The 16,164-nt window shown below is 37.3% G+C and overlaps 1 protein-coding gene across 1 annotated transcript in view; it reads left to right on the forward strand.

Annotated features, from left to right (window-relative positions):
• Nucleotides 1-16,164, forward strand: part of LOC146685524 (uncharacterized) — an 88,749-nt gene that overhangs the window by 10,498 nt on the left and 62,087 nt on the right. Inside the window, exons 3-11 of the mRNA XM_085441499.1 lie at nucleotides 4,088-4,149; nucleotides 7,168-7,263; nucleotides 7,356-7,433; nucleotides 7,615-7,707; nucleotides 7,859-8,061; nucleotides 9,214-9,413; nucleotides 10,968-11,068; nucleotides 11,961-12,050; nucleotides 13,037-13,150. Coding sequence (XP_085297625.1) covers nucleotides 4,088-4,149; nucleotides 7,168-7,263; nucleotides 7,356-7,433; nucleotides 7,615-7,707; nucleotides 7,859-8,061; nucleotides 9,214-9,413; nucleotides 10,968-11,068; nucleotides 11,961-12,050; nucleotides 13,037-13,150 — 1,037 coding nt within the window. The remainder of the gene's footprint in view (nucleotides 1-4,087; nucleotides 4,150-7,167; nucleotides 7,264-7,355; nucleotides 7,434-7,614; nucleotides 7,708-7,858; nucleotides 8,062-9,213; nucleotides 9,414-10,967; nucleotides 11,069-11,960; nucleotides 12,051-13,036; nucleotides 13,151-16,164) is intronic.

A 16,164-nucleotide genomic window follows, 5' to 3' on the forward strand; every position in this document is an offset into this window, starting at 1 on the left:
TTGCATTTGTACAGTTGCTGGTTATGAAAGCTGTCCAGAAGGCCTAAAATTAGCAATTTAGGAAGCAACCTTTCAAATCCCTTATTTGGAGTGGCTTTTTAGCCTGAAGGACTGAAGTAACATCTGTGATAAACACATTTTCAAACGATAACTCTGACACTTTTGCTCCCTTTTTACATGTACTTAAAAAAATTGCCTTCCAGGTAAGGAAGGTTTGAAAGCCCATTTTAACTACATAAAAAACATTATAAACTATAAAGCATTTTCCTCACCTGTTATCTGGCAGCTGAAATAAAGCACAATTAATTCTTAACAAATTCATAACAAATTGCTCATAAAATCATGAAATATTTATAGGAAATCTTATTTTTAAAAAAAACTATTTACGTAATCCTTATTGTACTCTCCTGATGGTCTTGGTGGGTATGGCAGCTTATCAGGCGCCATTGTTAAACCCCAGTCAAGTCCCTTAATTTAAATCAGAGACTTGTTTCATAAACTGACAACTGACTGATTATCCAGTATCCCTTTAGAAATGTCTGAAAAACTGCAGAAATGCACCACATTGTGCATTATGCAGTAGTCCTTAAAAACACTATTTGCCACATGCAGAGCAGATAGAGGAGGCCCTGCTCTCAGTAGTCAAAATTGCAGACACATTAACCCTGAGGGAACAAGAAGCTTTCGATTGAGGAAAGCACATGATAGCAGGCTCTTACAGCAGGAGAAAGCCCCTCCTCTAGGAGCAGTAATCAAGTTTGTCAGCCAGTCAAATACAATATACAGTGCTGTGAAAAGGTATTCCCCCTATTGCAGGCATTTTTATGACTGCAATAGGTTGAGAACCAGGCAACGTAGCATGTTGAAACTGATACCATAGGTGCATCTACTAAAACTCTCAGACAAGTTTGAATCTCAAGCTCAAAGGCAGAGGTCAAGTTTTCTTAAAATCTTGTAACTGCTAGCTGGGAAAGCTCAGCTAGCTAATTATCCACCAGGGAAATAAATACATCACTGTTGTCAAGTAAAACCCTTCATAAAGTTTCCGAAATGCTGTTTGTATGTGAAAATGTAAGACAAGGAACAATAGCAAGAAGACTGAATTAGGCAAATTTCAAAGTCTGAAGAGGTACAAAAACATCCATGTTAAACAGATAATGTGGTATGCTTTGGATCATGAGCTGTTCCTCTCATTCTCAATACTTTTGCCATCCTTCTGGTACAACTATGGTTTCATCTTTCACAGAACTGTGCCAAACCTTTTAAATGTTTTATGGCAAAGTCTAACGTGGCCTTCTTGGTCTTGACTGTATTCAGTGGTTTGCACCTTGCTCTAAATCCTCAACATTTCTCTTCATTAAGGTGTCCCTTGTAGACGTCCTCCTCTCATTTGGTTGTTCTTGATTGGATGTTGTGAAGCTGTTTAACCTTTAGTTGCCTTCTGTGGTCTTTGGGGCCTTTTGGTGTTGCTGAACTGGTCAGTGCATTGTTTCTTTCTGCCATTGTTTGTATATATTTCATTTTCTATATGTATAGGCATATAGGAAATAAATTATATTATAAAAACAATGCTTTTGTTTTTATTGGCCACATTTTGGAAATAATACTGGTTAATGGGGATGCATCCAAATATCATCTCACATTTGACCTCTGATCTCAATTTTATATTTCATATCTGCCTTTCTTTCAAGTTGACCCCCACAAACTGCACTACAAACTTCATAAAGTATGTTTAAAAAGAACAAAGAAAACAAAGGGAATTCCTACAAAATATAATACTCTTCCGTTAAATGTAAATACTACTCAGTATTCTTAGATCACAGTATATGTGAGATTCTTGATTATGTTTTTAGGAATCCCCAAAAGTTTTTGCAACACATTTTGTGATGAGTCATTTTTCGAGGTTTGTGGCTTGTTCAGGCAACACACAAACCAAATACTTGTGTTTATAATACTGCCAAAAGTGTTCCCATAGCAATCTGGGTGTACCCTAAAGAAATAAACAGCTTTTAGGATGCAGCAGTCTTATAGTTGCAAATGCTTGTTAATTTCGCAATAGGTGAACTTCTAGAATCTACTGTTTAGATGAATTGCACACTGCTAATGTTTTTCATTCTGCTGAATAAAGCAGATTGTTTAAACCCCAAGGTTGGCTCAGATAAAACTGTTTAGGCTGCTATGCCCCCCCCCCCTTTACGGTTATGTTGTTTCATGGGGGACCTTCAGTTGTGGTCAGATGTTTTCATACACTCATGATGGGCATGAATGTCATAAGTTTGATGCTTTGATTAATTTGATTTCTTTGAACTGCTGCTTTTCCATGGTGGAATGATTGTGCAGCATACATCTTTAATGACTGTAATGACAGCTTTAAATTTATTTTGTGTGTTTTTTGTTGAATCCACACAGGTTCACAGGAGTCTGTATACATACAGAGTCTGGAGTATACAAACAGCTCAAGTAATATTTGGATAAATGTCTCCTAGCAAGCTACACCTTAACCAGATCCTCTTGCTAGCCATAAACAGGCTTCTGGCATAATTCAGGCTAGATATCTGTCCGCTCTTCTTGGTAGAATTGGCAGGGTTCAATTAAATTGGTTGGTTTTCTGATATTGAACAGGTTTTCAAGCATAGTGCAGAAATGTTCAAGGTTGGGACCATTTCAAAAGTGTAATGTTAACCTGCTTTATCCATTCCAAAACCAGTTCTGATGTGTTTTTGCAATCAATGTCCTGCTGTCACTGCCCAGTTGTCTTCAAGTTTCAACTGTTTCGCTATTGATATGAGGTGAAACAAAAGGCTTTGGAGGTAGGCCTCTCATCATGCAATTGATTGTGTGCAATGTACCAGAACCAGCTGGTTCTGGTACATTGGGCAGCTCTAAATTTCAGTCAAACTTGATGGTGTTGATTTTAAAACAGGGCTTTCTTTCTTGGTCAACACCTTCTCAGTTTATGGTGATATAAAACTTGCCTTCACTGTCACAGGAATACTGAAGTTCTAGCACTTTCCACTTCATGGCAGGCTTAAGCCTTAATGGGTCTTGGGTTGTTTCTGAAAATCCTAACTAATTTCTTCTTACCTGAGAATGACTGTTTGGGTCTTGTGAGTTAAGCTCTTTGTAGTTGTTTAGAAATGGCACCATCATACTTCTGGAATAGTGGAAAGCCCCAACCTCAACTGTATTGAAAATTTATGCACTATGCTTAAAAGCCTGTTCCACATCAGGAACTCAACCATTTTAAATAACATGCCAGTTCTGCTAAGAATCAGCCAAAGTTATGTCCGAATCTTGTTGATGGTAACCAAACATTTGCAATCTAGGTGTAAATGTAACCAATTATTAGTGTTGTTATCTGAATATTTGTGACCCTGCATGGACCCGGTGGGGAAAATCCAAAACAAATTCAAGCTTGTGCACGCAATTCATGGTTTATAAAAGTCAATAAAGATATATGATGTACAGTCATTCCACCATGGAAAAAGAACAATTCAAACAAAATCATTAAAAGCTCAAAGTTACCATGACATTCATGTCCATGATGAGGTGATGAAAACATTTGACCACAACATGAACTATGTATGATACGTTTGTGTAACACTGAATTACTTGTTACAAACTGGAGAAAAAGAGATACAGTGTGTTAATTAGTGAGACTTAGAGTGCTCTAAAGGATTATAGCTGAGAAGATACCATGTCCTTCAGTTTCACTTGGATGCTAAGCATAGGCTTCTCGTTGCACCTACTTATTTTCTATGCAGATTTGACTAATCTCCTTCAAGACAACAACTAACTGTCTGTCTATAAACCTGTGGTCATGGCTTGAAGAAACCTATAGTAAACAACACAATATAGATCCTGGAGTTTTCAAAAAACTTTCTTTTGAAAAGCCTTAAACTTTCTTTCTACCTGACCCATGCTCTCTCTATAATATTAGCAGTCCAAGGAATTGTGCCAACTCTCATTTTCTCTCAGTGTAAACAGTTCGTGGGGAGCATTATGGCTCCCTTTCCCAAGATATGATGCTTTTGTGATTTGTTGCTTAAATGTCTAAGTTAATGCAGTGATTCTTCCTTTCCTACAGTGGAACAAGAACAGATTCAGAAGAGGACCTTCACCAACTGGGTCAATGCTCAGCTGGCAAAGGTGAGGCCTAAATGTGTGAACAGTATGTGTGAAGGATGAACTTACTTTCTACTGTGTGCTGGATACAAGCACACAATAGAAAGAAACCATGCATAAAACTACTGCAGCATGTTGAAGAATTTGTCTACTGTAACATGCAAACATAAAATGCTTTCCCAAAACTTTATACACAGTGAGTCCATTGGTCACTCTCACATAATTAGCTTTGTCAGACTAAAAGAAGAAGCAGAAAACATGAAAAGTCCTGAATATTGTTCTCACTAATGACTTTTAAAGATTATGATTCCTTTATATTAGTATTTGTGTTTTACGTAGTACCATGCAGCTAGTTTTAGTCATGTGCATTTCCTTTGAAAAGACATATTTTTCCATACTGCATGGATAATATATGAAGCGCACGTTCCTGACAGCAAAGTGACCTTGTCAGTACTGCACCCTTCAACTGTCATGGAAAGAAAAGCACAAGTAGCAGTAAAATGGCTCGCTTTCAGTAAACTTTCAGCTTATTCATGACAAAGATCCACCATGGACAAAAGTTGTCCAAGAGTTGCTAAAATCAAATCATTATACTTCCACTGTAAGCATCTTCTGAAACTTTTCAAGGAGGCGAGATGTTATAGGAAAGCTGTCAAACACATGCATTGTGTAAAGGTTCTGTCCCCTGACATGACTCAGCAGAGACAGACTCTTTCTGCTTCATAGTGAAGGTCAGCTGTAAATATCACAGCAGAGGACAGTAGAGTGGTGGCTGCATACACAAATATAGCATTAAGGAGCAAGGTTCACAGCACACAGACAGACAGCAACAGACGGCCCACCAAACACACCCACCTAATCCACCCAACCAAAGGTCCGGCATGGTGGGAACTTTGCCAGTAAGCTAAATGGTGGAAATAGTTGTTGATCCTTTTGGGGCTGGTCACATTATACCTCACATTACAACCATGCACATGTGTATCACGTGTGAATAATATTTGGTGCAGAAACTTTTGTGTCCTCCTAGAAATTCAAAAGTGACCTTTTATGCCGGGATCGGAGTACATAATAGAAAGTCAGTTATTAGCAAGTCAATTATGACTTGATCTACATGACACAGGGCATTGGTTTGGGAATGGAAATTAGAATTATGTATGACATTCAATCAGTCATCTGGTTTACTGTAGCTAGGAAAATACTGCAGCCTGTCAGGTAGTCAGTAATCCATGAAATCCTGGATGTTTTTATTGACATTGTTGTAAGTAAACACAGTTGTACAGTTTATTGTGTGCTGTTATATCACATTCATACTGAACACTGTCACACAATTTAGAACATAACATTATCTCACTTGCCTAAACGTGTTGCCAGTGTGGATCTGCACATCTGGAACGTACTGACAGCCCTTGACTTATTTTTAATGTTAAAGCCTTTAACACACAATACCCCATAATGACAAAGTAAAAGGTTTGCTTAAAATTATTGCAATTAAAAAACAAACAAAACAAACAACTATAGCATGTACATAAGTATTCATAGCTTTGCCGTGACGCTCTAAGTTGACCTGCTTCCACTGATTATCTGTCAGATGTTTCTACAACTTGACTGGAGTCCACGTGTGGTAAATGCAGTTGATGAAGTCAGTGGACATGATTTAGAATGCATGACAGTGCATGTCAAAATACAAACCAAGCCCTGAAGTTCAAGGAATTCTCTATAGTTCTCCCAGACAGGATTGTATTGAGCCACAGATCTGGGGAAGAAAAATTTTGGCAGCACTGAAGGTTCCAGTGAGCACAGTGGGCTCCAAGTTTGGAACCACCAAACCATGAGAAACTAAATTCTGTGGTCTAATGAAATAAAGAATGAGCTAACTGGCCTGAATGCCAAACGTCATGTCTGGAGGAAAGCAGTCAGCACTCATCACCTGACCAATACCATTCCTACAGTCAAACATGGTGGTGGACCCATCATACTGTTGGGATGTTGTTTGGAGCTGGAACTAGAAACCCAGTCAGAGTTGAGGGATAAATGAAGAAATGTGCAGAGACATCCTAGCTCATAACCTGCTCCAGAGCGCTCTGGACCTCAGACTGTGGCAAAAGTTCTTCCAACAGGACAGCAACCCTAAGCACATAAGCCAAGATGTCAAAGGAGTGGCTTTGGGAATCTCTGTGAATGACCTTGAGTGCCCCATCAAGAATCCAGATCTAACCCCTTCTTTGGTTTTTATTTGTAATACCTTTGCAAGAATTTAAAACAAACTCTCTTTGTCACTATGAAGTATTCTGTACAATTTCAAGGTGAAAAATGAATTTCTTACAGTTTGGAATAAGACTGGAACATGAAAAAATGTGGAATCCTGTGAATACTTGCCAGATCCACTGTACAGTGTTTGCTATTAATGCCATTCATTGTTTCTTTATTAAACCTGTTAAGTGTATCTATAAGATTTTATCAATAATAATGCCCATGACTATGCAAATACAGTACACATCATTATCTAGAGAAATGTCCCCATGCTCAAAATGTCAGCTTCTAAGAAATCAACAAACAGCTGTCTTTTCTTTAAACTTTAACTAATTTGTTTGGCTTTAATGCCTCGAAAACTGCGTCATGCTATAAAGTTATATAGTCACGCAAAATTACAAAACTGGTCTCCACCAGTTATATCTGCACATGTCCCATCAACATTTTACATAATTACTAAGAAGCATCATCCCTGAAATTATTTCCAAATTCCTGTGATTTCTGTGTTACCAACATATTTTCATACATAACTTTCTCTGAGTAACCGTTTTTATGTATTTGTTCATATATATATATATATATATATATATATATATATATATATATATATATATATATATATATATATATATATATTTAGCTCATGCATCTAAAATAAAATACTGGAAATATATTATTTTCATTTGTTGATTTTGCTCACATAGGTTGTAGTCAAAATAAGAGGTGATTTGGAAGCTACTTGGCTAGAAACTTGCTGTAAAATAACATAAACAAAATGTATATTTGTGACAGAGGAGGCCACCGTGCATGGTTGTAGATCTGTTCAATGATTTCCGTGATGGCTCCAAACTGCTGGACCTGCTGGAGGTGATGAGTGGCTTGCACATCGTAAGTCCAGTTTTACCTTAATGCTTCATGCTTTCCAACCAACAGCTAAGAACTTTTGTGATCTGAGTGATTCACCTCTTTGTGGTTTTCAGAGTCGGGAGAGAGGCAGGGGAATGTTTCAGCACAGGAGCAACATCGAGAAGGCTCTCTCCTTTCTTAAGAAGAAATCGGTAAACAATCTTTTAAAGGGGCTTAATATTACCACCAACTTTATTCGGAAAACTGTATTGTTGGTATTGAACAAAAATAAATTAAAGATTACACAAACACTTTTTTCCCCATCAGACTTTCGTGTTTAGATTTTGATTCTAATATCTGTGAAAAACTGTAAACTGTTTTCCTTTTCCCCAGATAAAGCTAGTTAACATACACATTCCTGACATTATTGATGGAAAACCATCCATCATCCTGGGCCTTATATGGACTATCATTCTTCAGTATCATGTAAGATTGTTTTTCTTCCCCTTTTCTGTTGTTGTCCATTTTGTTGTGCATTGCTTATTACTTTGGTTTTGATGAGGTTTTTATTTCCTCATGCTAAATGCCAAATGTAAATCTATCGTGTAAAACTCAAACTGGCGTTTGGTTATTTTAGATCGAAGAGCTGGCGAGCTCCCTCACCTTTGACTCCCGTCAGTCCTCTATGGAGTCTTTGGCCAGTCTTGACACGCGCTCCACCTTCTCAAGCCACTCGGCTAGCAGCAGTCCAGTTCCTCCCAGAGGCTCACCACTACATCATCGTTTTAGAGTCTCTGCCAAGAAAGCACTGTTGCTGTGGGTCCGGGAGCAGTGCCACAAGTAAGCACTTGATCAAGGGAATGGTAATATTTGGCAAACAGGCGTCTTAATGTATTTAGCAGCGTTTTTAGAATAGAATACCCCTTTATTGTCACCGTACATGTGTAGTGAAATTATGGGTTACACTGATGTAATTCAATTCGAATAAGTACATACAACGCTAAATCACAACAACAGTTGCCTCAAGGCGCTTTATATTGTGATGTAGACCCTACAATAATAGACCGAGAGAAAAACCCAACAACCCCCTATGAGCAAGCACTTTGGTGACAGTGGGAAGGAAAAACTCCCTTTTAACAGGAAGAAACCTCCAGCAGAACCAGGCTCAGGGAGGGGCGGGGCCATCTGCCACGACCGGTTGGGGTGAGAGAAGGAAGACAGGACAAAGACATGCTGTGGAATTGAGCCAGAGATTAATAAGAAGTATGATTCAGTGCAGAAAGGTCTACTAACACAATAGAGTCACATATATTGGTAGATCATAGCCCCTTGTCATCTGTGAGCCAAGTGTATGATGTGTGAGTGATGTATCCTCATTTGGGAATTATTACTCATTTCCAGGTCTGGGCTGAAGACCAAATCCAGATCAGGACTTTACTATGTGAAGAGTGGGACATTGATTCGTTGTTACATATCCAGTCTCTGTATTTATTTCTAAATGCTCAAAATATTACAGAATCCTGGTGCTTTTGCCTTGAAAGAGCAATGGCTATGTAACAGCATAAAGACTGCATGAAAAAACTGAACACATTTACTGTATATGTATATTTTATACATTAAAGTCTTCCTTGACCCAGTACTGTGGGTTCCATACGCGAAGACTCAGACAGAAGGAGTCACATAGGACTGGAGATGATGAATAATATCAATGTAAATACATTTTCACACATTTTTATTGTAAATAGGTCGTAAATATGTATTTTTTAAATGAAATAAATGTTTGTGAACACATTTCTTGTATAAAAATGTATTTTCTGATCTTTGGTTGCATTTTATCTTTTAATCTTGCTGTTTCTTGTTTGATTTAATCTTTTGTTACTTTGCTGAACTTGAACTGCTGAACTTGAACTCATGCCAGTCTATACTTTATGACATGGAAGTATTATGAAGTGCATTTATTACAAAAGTAATAAAATAATTTCTTTCCTTCAGAGCTGGCTGTTCAGTAAACGTAAAAGACTTCAAGGCTAGCTGGAGGAGTGGAGTGGTTTTCCTGGCTATCCTGTATGCTCTGCGGCCTGACCTGGTGGACCTATCCAAGGCCAGAACGAGAAGCAACAAACAGAACCTGGAGGAAGCCTTCCGTATTGCAGAGAAAGAGCTGAGGATCCCCCGACTGCTGGAGCCTGATGGTGAGGGGAAGAACTCGATTAGTACAAAATGCACTTTATGACAACAGATACGAAATGGCAACAAGAGTGCTACTTATAGAACACACTTATACAAGCACATTCTCCTATGCATTCAATGCTTTGTTGTGTGTCTTTAAGCACTTTCTATCACTCATTACTTTTCTTAAAAGTAATAACAATACGTTACTTCCCAGAGAAAGTAATTCGTTACGCTACTTTTAACTATTTTTTTACTTTACTTTTGCCTTAGTCAGTAAATTGACCTGAAATCTGCACATAATTACCAGCAAAAGGCATATAAACCTATAGGCTACCAACACAAATCCTAATGAAGACACACAAACGTTCTTTCTTTTAGTCTTTAAATATAAACAGAAAACTGACAACACAAAGCAAAGATGAATCCCAGTCCGAGGGAGACATTAAGGGAACCGTACTGATTCTGCAGAAACAGAAGCTGCAGCCTGACTGCTGATCACTGTCTTTGTCAGCTGTTGAAATCCGGGGTCTGGCCTGTTGGCTGGGGTCAGCATGTGCTCAGCTTTAACATTATTCTGGGTTTTTGACAATGAAGATATTATTGTAAGGTCTTTACCTTTCAATATAAAATGCCTTGAAATGACTGTTGTTGTGATTTGGCACTATATAAATAACATGCTGGCTACGTATGATAGTCTTGTTCTGGCAAATCAGTTTGTAACTGATGAACCTTTTAACACAGGCGGTGACACAATCATAGCTATAATGTAATTACTGAATTCAGCACAGTTATGCCCTACGTTACAACATTACTGAAAAATGTAATGTGATTACATTAATCCATTGCATTGGGACGCATTACACCCGACAGTTGTAATAAGTTGCTAAACCAAAAAAGTTTAATTGCATTTTTACGTATATATTACTTTAAAAAAAAAAAAAAAACTTAGAAAATCACAATAATTATAAAAAAAATGTATTGTTATAAGTTTGTTAAAAACAACAACCCAGAACTCCAAGTATGGGAAAATATCCAGTATTGATTGCTCAATGATGGTTTTATCATCAGTAGTGACACACACTTTGGCAATGTGTTGCACAGGATTTCTTAATCAGTTTTATAGGAAAGCTATGCTTTTTCCCTTTGGGTCACTCAGTTGCTTATTTCTCTGCTCCTTTTCGCCTGCTACAAACACTCTTTTCATGATCAGATTTATTAAATATTTTTCTCACATAGATATCTAGCAGCAAAGAATGTGTTGCTGTTTACACGTTTGCAACTGCATGCAGAGTGTACCCAGCTTGCCTAAAGGCAAGATGATCTGACGGTCTGCTGACTCACTTGCTGCTTGTTTGCTTCAGCCTTACATAAAACCCTCATTTGTTTCATCTGCTCTGCCTGTTACTTTAATAGCAGACTTTCATGTTTCTAAGACAGAAGAGTTACACCTCCATTCCTCAGCTTCCAGTATTAAACTCCACCTGCTTCAAGAACACACTCAGATGTTAGTCTAAACATGTCAAAGTAGTGTTGCAATGTGGAGTTGATCATGGAGCACTCTGATGTTGATGCAGATGTGGACGTTCGGGACCCCGATGAGAAGTCCATCATGACTTATGTGGCTCAGTTCCTTCAGTACTCCAGGGACCTGCCAGTGCCAGAAGAAGAAATGCAGGTCTGTATGAGTTTATTATATTCGACACAGGGCATCAGGTTACGCTGCAGAAACATTTGCAGAAAAGTTGTTAGTGTAGTCCTTAAGTCTAAGAATCGGTTCAGGTAGAGTTTAGACTTCTCCTTTACTAATCTAGTCCTACTTTTGTGTGCCAAGTCAACATGTGGTAATGCTGATCTCAATCTAAACCAGTGGTGCAGAATTCACTCTATATATATATATTTGAATTGCATTATAACTGCATTAGCTCAGCGCAAAACAAACCCAAACTACACCTATTTTTAAGTAAAGAATGCAAATAAGTAAAAGTTTACATGTAGTGTTTATTTCAACAAAATTGGGTATTTTTAATCCCAGATATCTAAACCTAGATCTAAGTCTAAATCAGGCTTCTGTGCTCTTTTTCTTTGGCAGCTGTTCAAAATAATCGGTGCAGTTAAAGTTTTTCCTTATTTGTGGACATAATTACAGACATGTTCAAACAGTAATCTGGTCATCAGTGGCTGGTTCCCCTTGTTCAGCTTGTGTGTTTTCCATTCAAACAATTAATGTATTGTTCTGAATGGCACACTATCATGTGCTCATCTATGATACCACTCTGCCACCTTATGCCCTGCAAACGCTGCTACAGAATGTAACTCTTATATATCTGTTCATGTTTCATTCCATGCTTTATTGTAAATCAGCCAGAACACACGTGGTTAATGCAGTTATAACTGTTAAGAATAAATAAGACTTTCTGTTCTTCTTACACTGAAATCAAATATCGTGTGTGCATTCAGTTGAGGTCAGCTAAATGTATTTGATGTGTTTGAGAAGACCACTTCTCTCTTGTCTTTTCCCTTCTCTCCTCTTATTTCCTCTCCTTTCCCCTTCCCCTTTTCCTCCTTAGACACAATATTTGACCCCTTCTAAAAGTCCTTCTCCTATCAACCTGCCTATCCACTACACCCCTGCTATTTCTGCTTCACCTCTCCGCCAGGTACACCCAATCATCACAACCAATCATCACAGCACAATGTCAATCAGCTGCACAATCCCTTTGTAGTACCCGCAAGTAACGATGGATTTTATTGCTGATGTTTATATCTAGTAACGACACGTCAGGGGAGTTGTTTATTCTGAGGATGCTTAACACACTGCTGTTTAAAACTAAGCTGCTCCGAGCCAAAGTTACCTTCGAATCACATGGTGGTTAAAGGCAGGACTGATCATGCAACACTGAACGAGTTTGCCCTGTTCTCTGGGAAAGGATCCAAAGCCACAGCAAGGGTGTTTTTCTCTTGCCTCCCATGAGAAGAATAAAGCGCTCATGGGGTGGTGCAGCAGTACTGGAATCGCCTCACGATAGATCAGATAAAAATACCTGTCAGCTTTGGTTTCTGACAGGATATCACCACGTTAAAGTGTAGCTGCTGTAGACATTTGACATCTTAAGATATTTTCTATTTTTAACTATTGTGTTTTGCTTTTTGATTCTGCTGTGGGAGTGGGAGATTGTAGGAATATGAGTGAGTTAGTTTGTTGGAATTTCACAAAGAAAGCTGAAAATGCATTAACAATACTAAACTTTAAGCGTATATAAGTGAAACAAATCAAATTTAGCAGTACTACGCTATGTTCCCTAGACACTACACACCACAGGATCTGCATGACAGGATGGTGATCTGCTTTTACAGGAGAAGAGGTGAACAGTAAAGGTGGCAACCTCCTTCAAAGTGACATGTTGCTATATTCATATGAATTTTCAAAGAACAACCAAGGAGCCAAAACAAACTTATGTATGTGCGCTGCTTAAAATCAACTTAGTTAGCGCTATCATTCAGCTTTCTGTAACGTGTCTGGTGATTGGTGTTGCTTTTTACTTTACATTACACTCACATTATGACCACATTATTATCACGTAAAACTTAATTCTGGAATCACTTGATCATCCTCACCCACTCAATTTTTATTGTGTCTTTCCAGGTGACACCTGACCGTAAGGCACAGGAAATGACATGCTGGCTGGTTCAGGCCTATGATGAGCTGCTGGAGGGATGGGACTCCACAGAAGGAGAAAGCTACTCAGAAAGATATAATGTATGTTTCTAGCAAGAGCTCATCAGGATGTGTTGCATTTTTAAGTATCAGTGCACAAATTAGGTAAATGTCTGGCACATTCAGAGGCCCCGATATTATTTTAACAGGCCTATGATGTAATTACAGGCACAATAAGCACTGTCTGTATAACACAGATCTTAGTTAAAACTGAATTTGGTTAATAAAACATTTTAATTCTTCTTCCCAACAACCTGATCCTGTTTTGCACAACAGTGTTAAGCAGTTGTAATTTTTTTCTCTCTCTTTAGTTCTCCCCCTGAAGGGAAGGAGTATGCTATCAGTTTCATTTGTTTATCTGTTTGTTACCAGATAAACATACGAAACAAACTGTGAACACAGGCTAGTGTTCACATTTTTCAAGAATCATTTTCAAATTTGGTGTGATTGTAGATGCCAATAACAGCTCGAGCTGATTTTCTTTTGGTGAAACTCGGGTCAGGGTCCTGATCATTCCTAAGCATTTGACTTTAACCTTCATTGTTAGCGCCCAAGAGCATAGTTGAGATTCAACTTCACTTTCAAGAAACCATATTGATCTAATATATCAGATGGAAAGAGTTATACAACACACTTTTTATTTTTTCATTACAATGCCCTACACTGTCACAGTAGCACCGTAATAGGCTGACATCATTCATTCATTCATTCATTTATTTGTTCATTTTCAGGCACAACAAATACCTATATTGAACATAAAATGCACAAAACAAAAAACAAAAATTGCCTGAAAAAGGAGTGGGACGAAGAAAACTTATTAAATCCCACCCCTATACTCACTCATCAACAAAAAAAACAATAAACTTCCCGCAGCTACGCCCATCATTGCATACAGACCCATCAACAGCCCCGGGCACATACAAGCATCTAAACGGCAGCTCGCAAACAACAATTAGAGCCTTCATAACTGAATACAGAATATATAAATTATAAATTGCATTACCACAGGTAACAGGCAGTAATAACTACAAGTAACAAACACACATACATATACATACATATATATCTACACACACATGTACATATATGTACATACATACGTACAGCATCATTGAGTATACTGTGACCAGACCAACTGTTTGTAGAGAAATTTAAATCTATGAATATTTTTGCATTGTTTCAATTGTAAACTCAGACTGTTCCAGATTTTCACACCACATACAGACACACAAAAACCTTTACGGGTTGTTCGAGTTCTGGGTAATTTGAATTCTCCAAAGCCTCTCACATTATAAACCTTTTCTCAAATTTCAAATCTAGTTTGTAAATTTGCCGGTAAAAGTTTAGTAAAAGCTTTATACAAAATTATGGATGTATTGTAATTAACCAGATCCTGGAATTTAAGTAACTTTGCCCGAAGAAAGAGTTTGTGAGTATGATCTAGATAACCAGCCTTGTGAATAATACGCAGTGCTCGTTTCTGTACTGTGACTAATGGATTAGTTGTATTTTTATATGTATTTCCCCACACTTCCACACAATATGTAAGATATGGAAGAACCAGGGTACAGTACAGAGTACGAAGTGCATCTTTATCAAGGAATTGTTTCACTTTGTTCAAAACTGCGAGGCTTCTGGAAATTTTGGTTTTTATGTGTCTGACGTGGGGTTTCCATGAAATTTTGTTATCAATTACGACTCCCAAAAATTTGTTTTCACTCACATTATCAATTGGTACACCTTCAATGATAATTGGTAATTCTATATTATATTTTAAATTACCAAAAAACATTGCTTTAGTTTTATTTATATTTAATGATAATTTATTTATATCCATCCATTTTTTTATTAATTTTAGCTCCCTGTTTACGGTCATTACAAGATCAGCATAATCATCGCTACTGAAAAATATGTTGGTGTCATCTGCGAACAGTATGAGTTTAAGTACTTGAGAAACATCAAAAATATCATTTATGTATACATTGAAAAGTTTTGGTCCCAACACTGACCCTTGGGGAACACCACATGCAATACCAAGTTTCTCTGAGTGGTAATGCCCTATGCTAACATATTGTTCCCGACCCGTTAGGTAACTTTTTAACCAGTTACCAGCTTTCCCTCGAATACCATATCTTTCCAATTTATCCAATAATATTGAGTGATTGATTGTGTCGAAGGCCTTTTTGAGATCAACAAAAATACCAACTGCATATTTATTTTTATCCAGTGTATCAGTAATTTCTTCTACTGCCTCAATTATCGCCATTGAAGTGGTTCTTTGCGTTCTGAAACCATACTGACCAACATTTATTATTTGATGTTTTTCAAGGAATTTTTCTAATCTTGAATTAAAAAGTTTTTCTAGAATTTTTGAGAATTGAGGCAGTAGAGAAATAGGCCTATAATTGGTAAAACTGTGTTTGTCATTACTTTTATATAGTGGTATTACTTTCGCAATTTTCATTTTTTTTGGAAAACAACCGGACTGAAATGATAAATTACAGATATATGTTAAGGGACTAGCAATATTCAGAATAACCTGTTTAATTACAGACATATTTATGTCATGATAATCCATTGAAGACTTACTTTTACATTTTAATGTGATATTTATTACTTCTTGCTCATTTGTAGCTGAGAGGAACAGTGAAAAGGGATTTGATTTTATATTACTGATATTTTCATTTTTATGACACGGGATGTCTGCTGCTAGTTCAGGGCCAACATTTATGAAGAATTTATTGAACCCATCGACAATATTACTCATGTTGTGATTTTCACCATTTGCATCAGTAAAATATTCAGGATATGATGTTCCAGAAGATCCTTGTTTAATTAAGTTGTTTAACACATCCCAAGTTCCTTTTATATTGTTTTTATTTTCATATAATCTTCTTCTATAATAAAGTTGTTTGCTCGTTCTTATAATATCAGTCAATTTATTTCTATATGCTTTATATCTTTGTTCCACTTCTTTTGTTTTTACTTTGATGAACTGTTTATACAGATTGTTTTTCTTTTTGCAAGCATTAATAATTCCTTTTGTGAGCCAAGGA

The sequence above is a fragment of the Copadichromis virginalis genome, linkage group LG19 (genome assembly GCF_057382275.1).
Source record: "Copadichromis virginalis isolate Kocher_CV1m ecotype Utaka linkage group LG19, C_Virginalis_male_GT1.1, whole genome shotgun sequence".
Lineage (NCBI taxonomy): Eukaryota > Metazoa > Chordata > Actinopteri > Cichliformes > Cichlidae > Copadichromis > Copadichromis virginalis.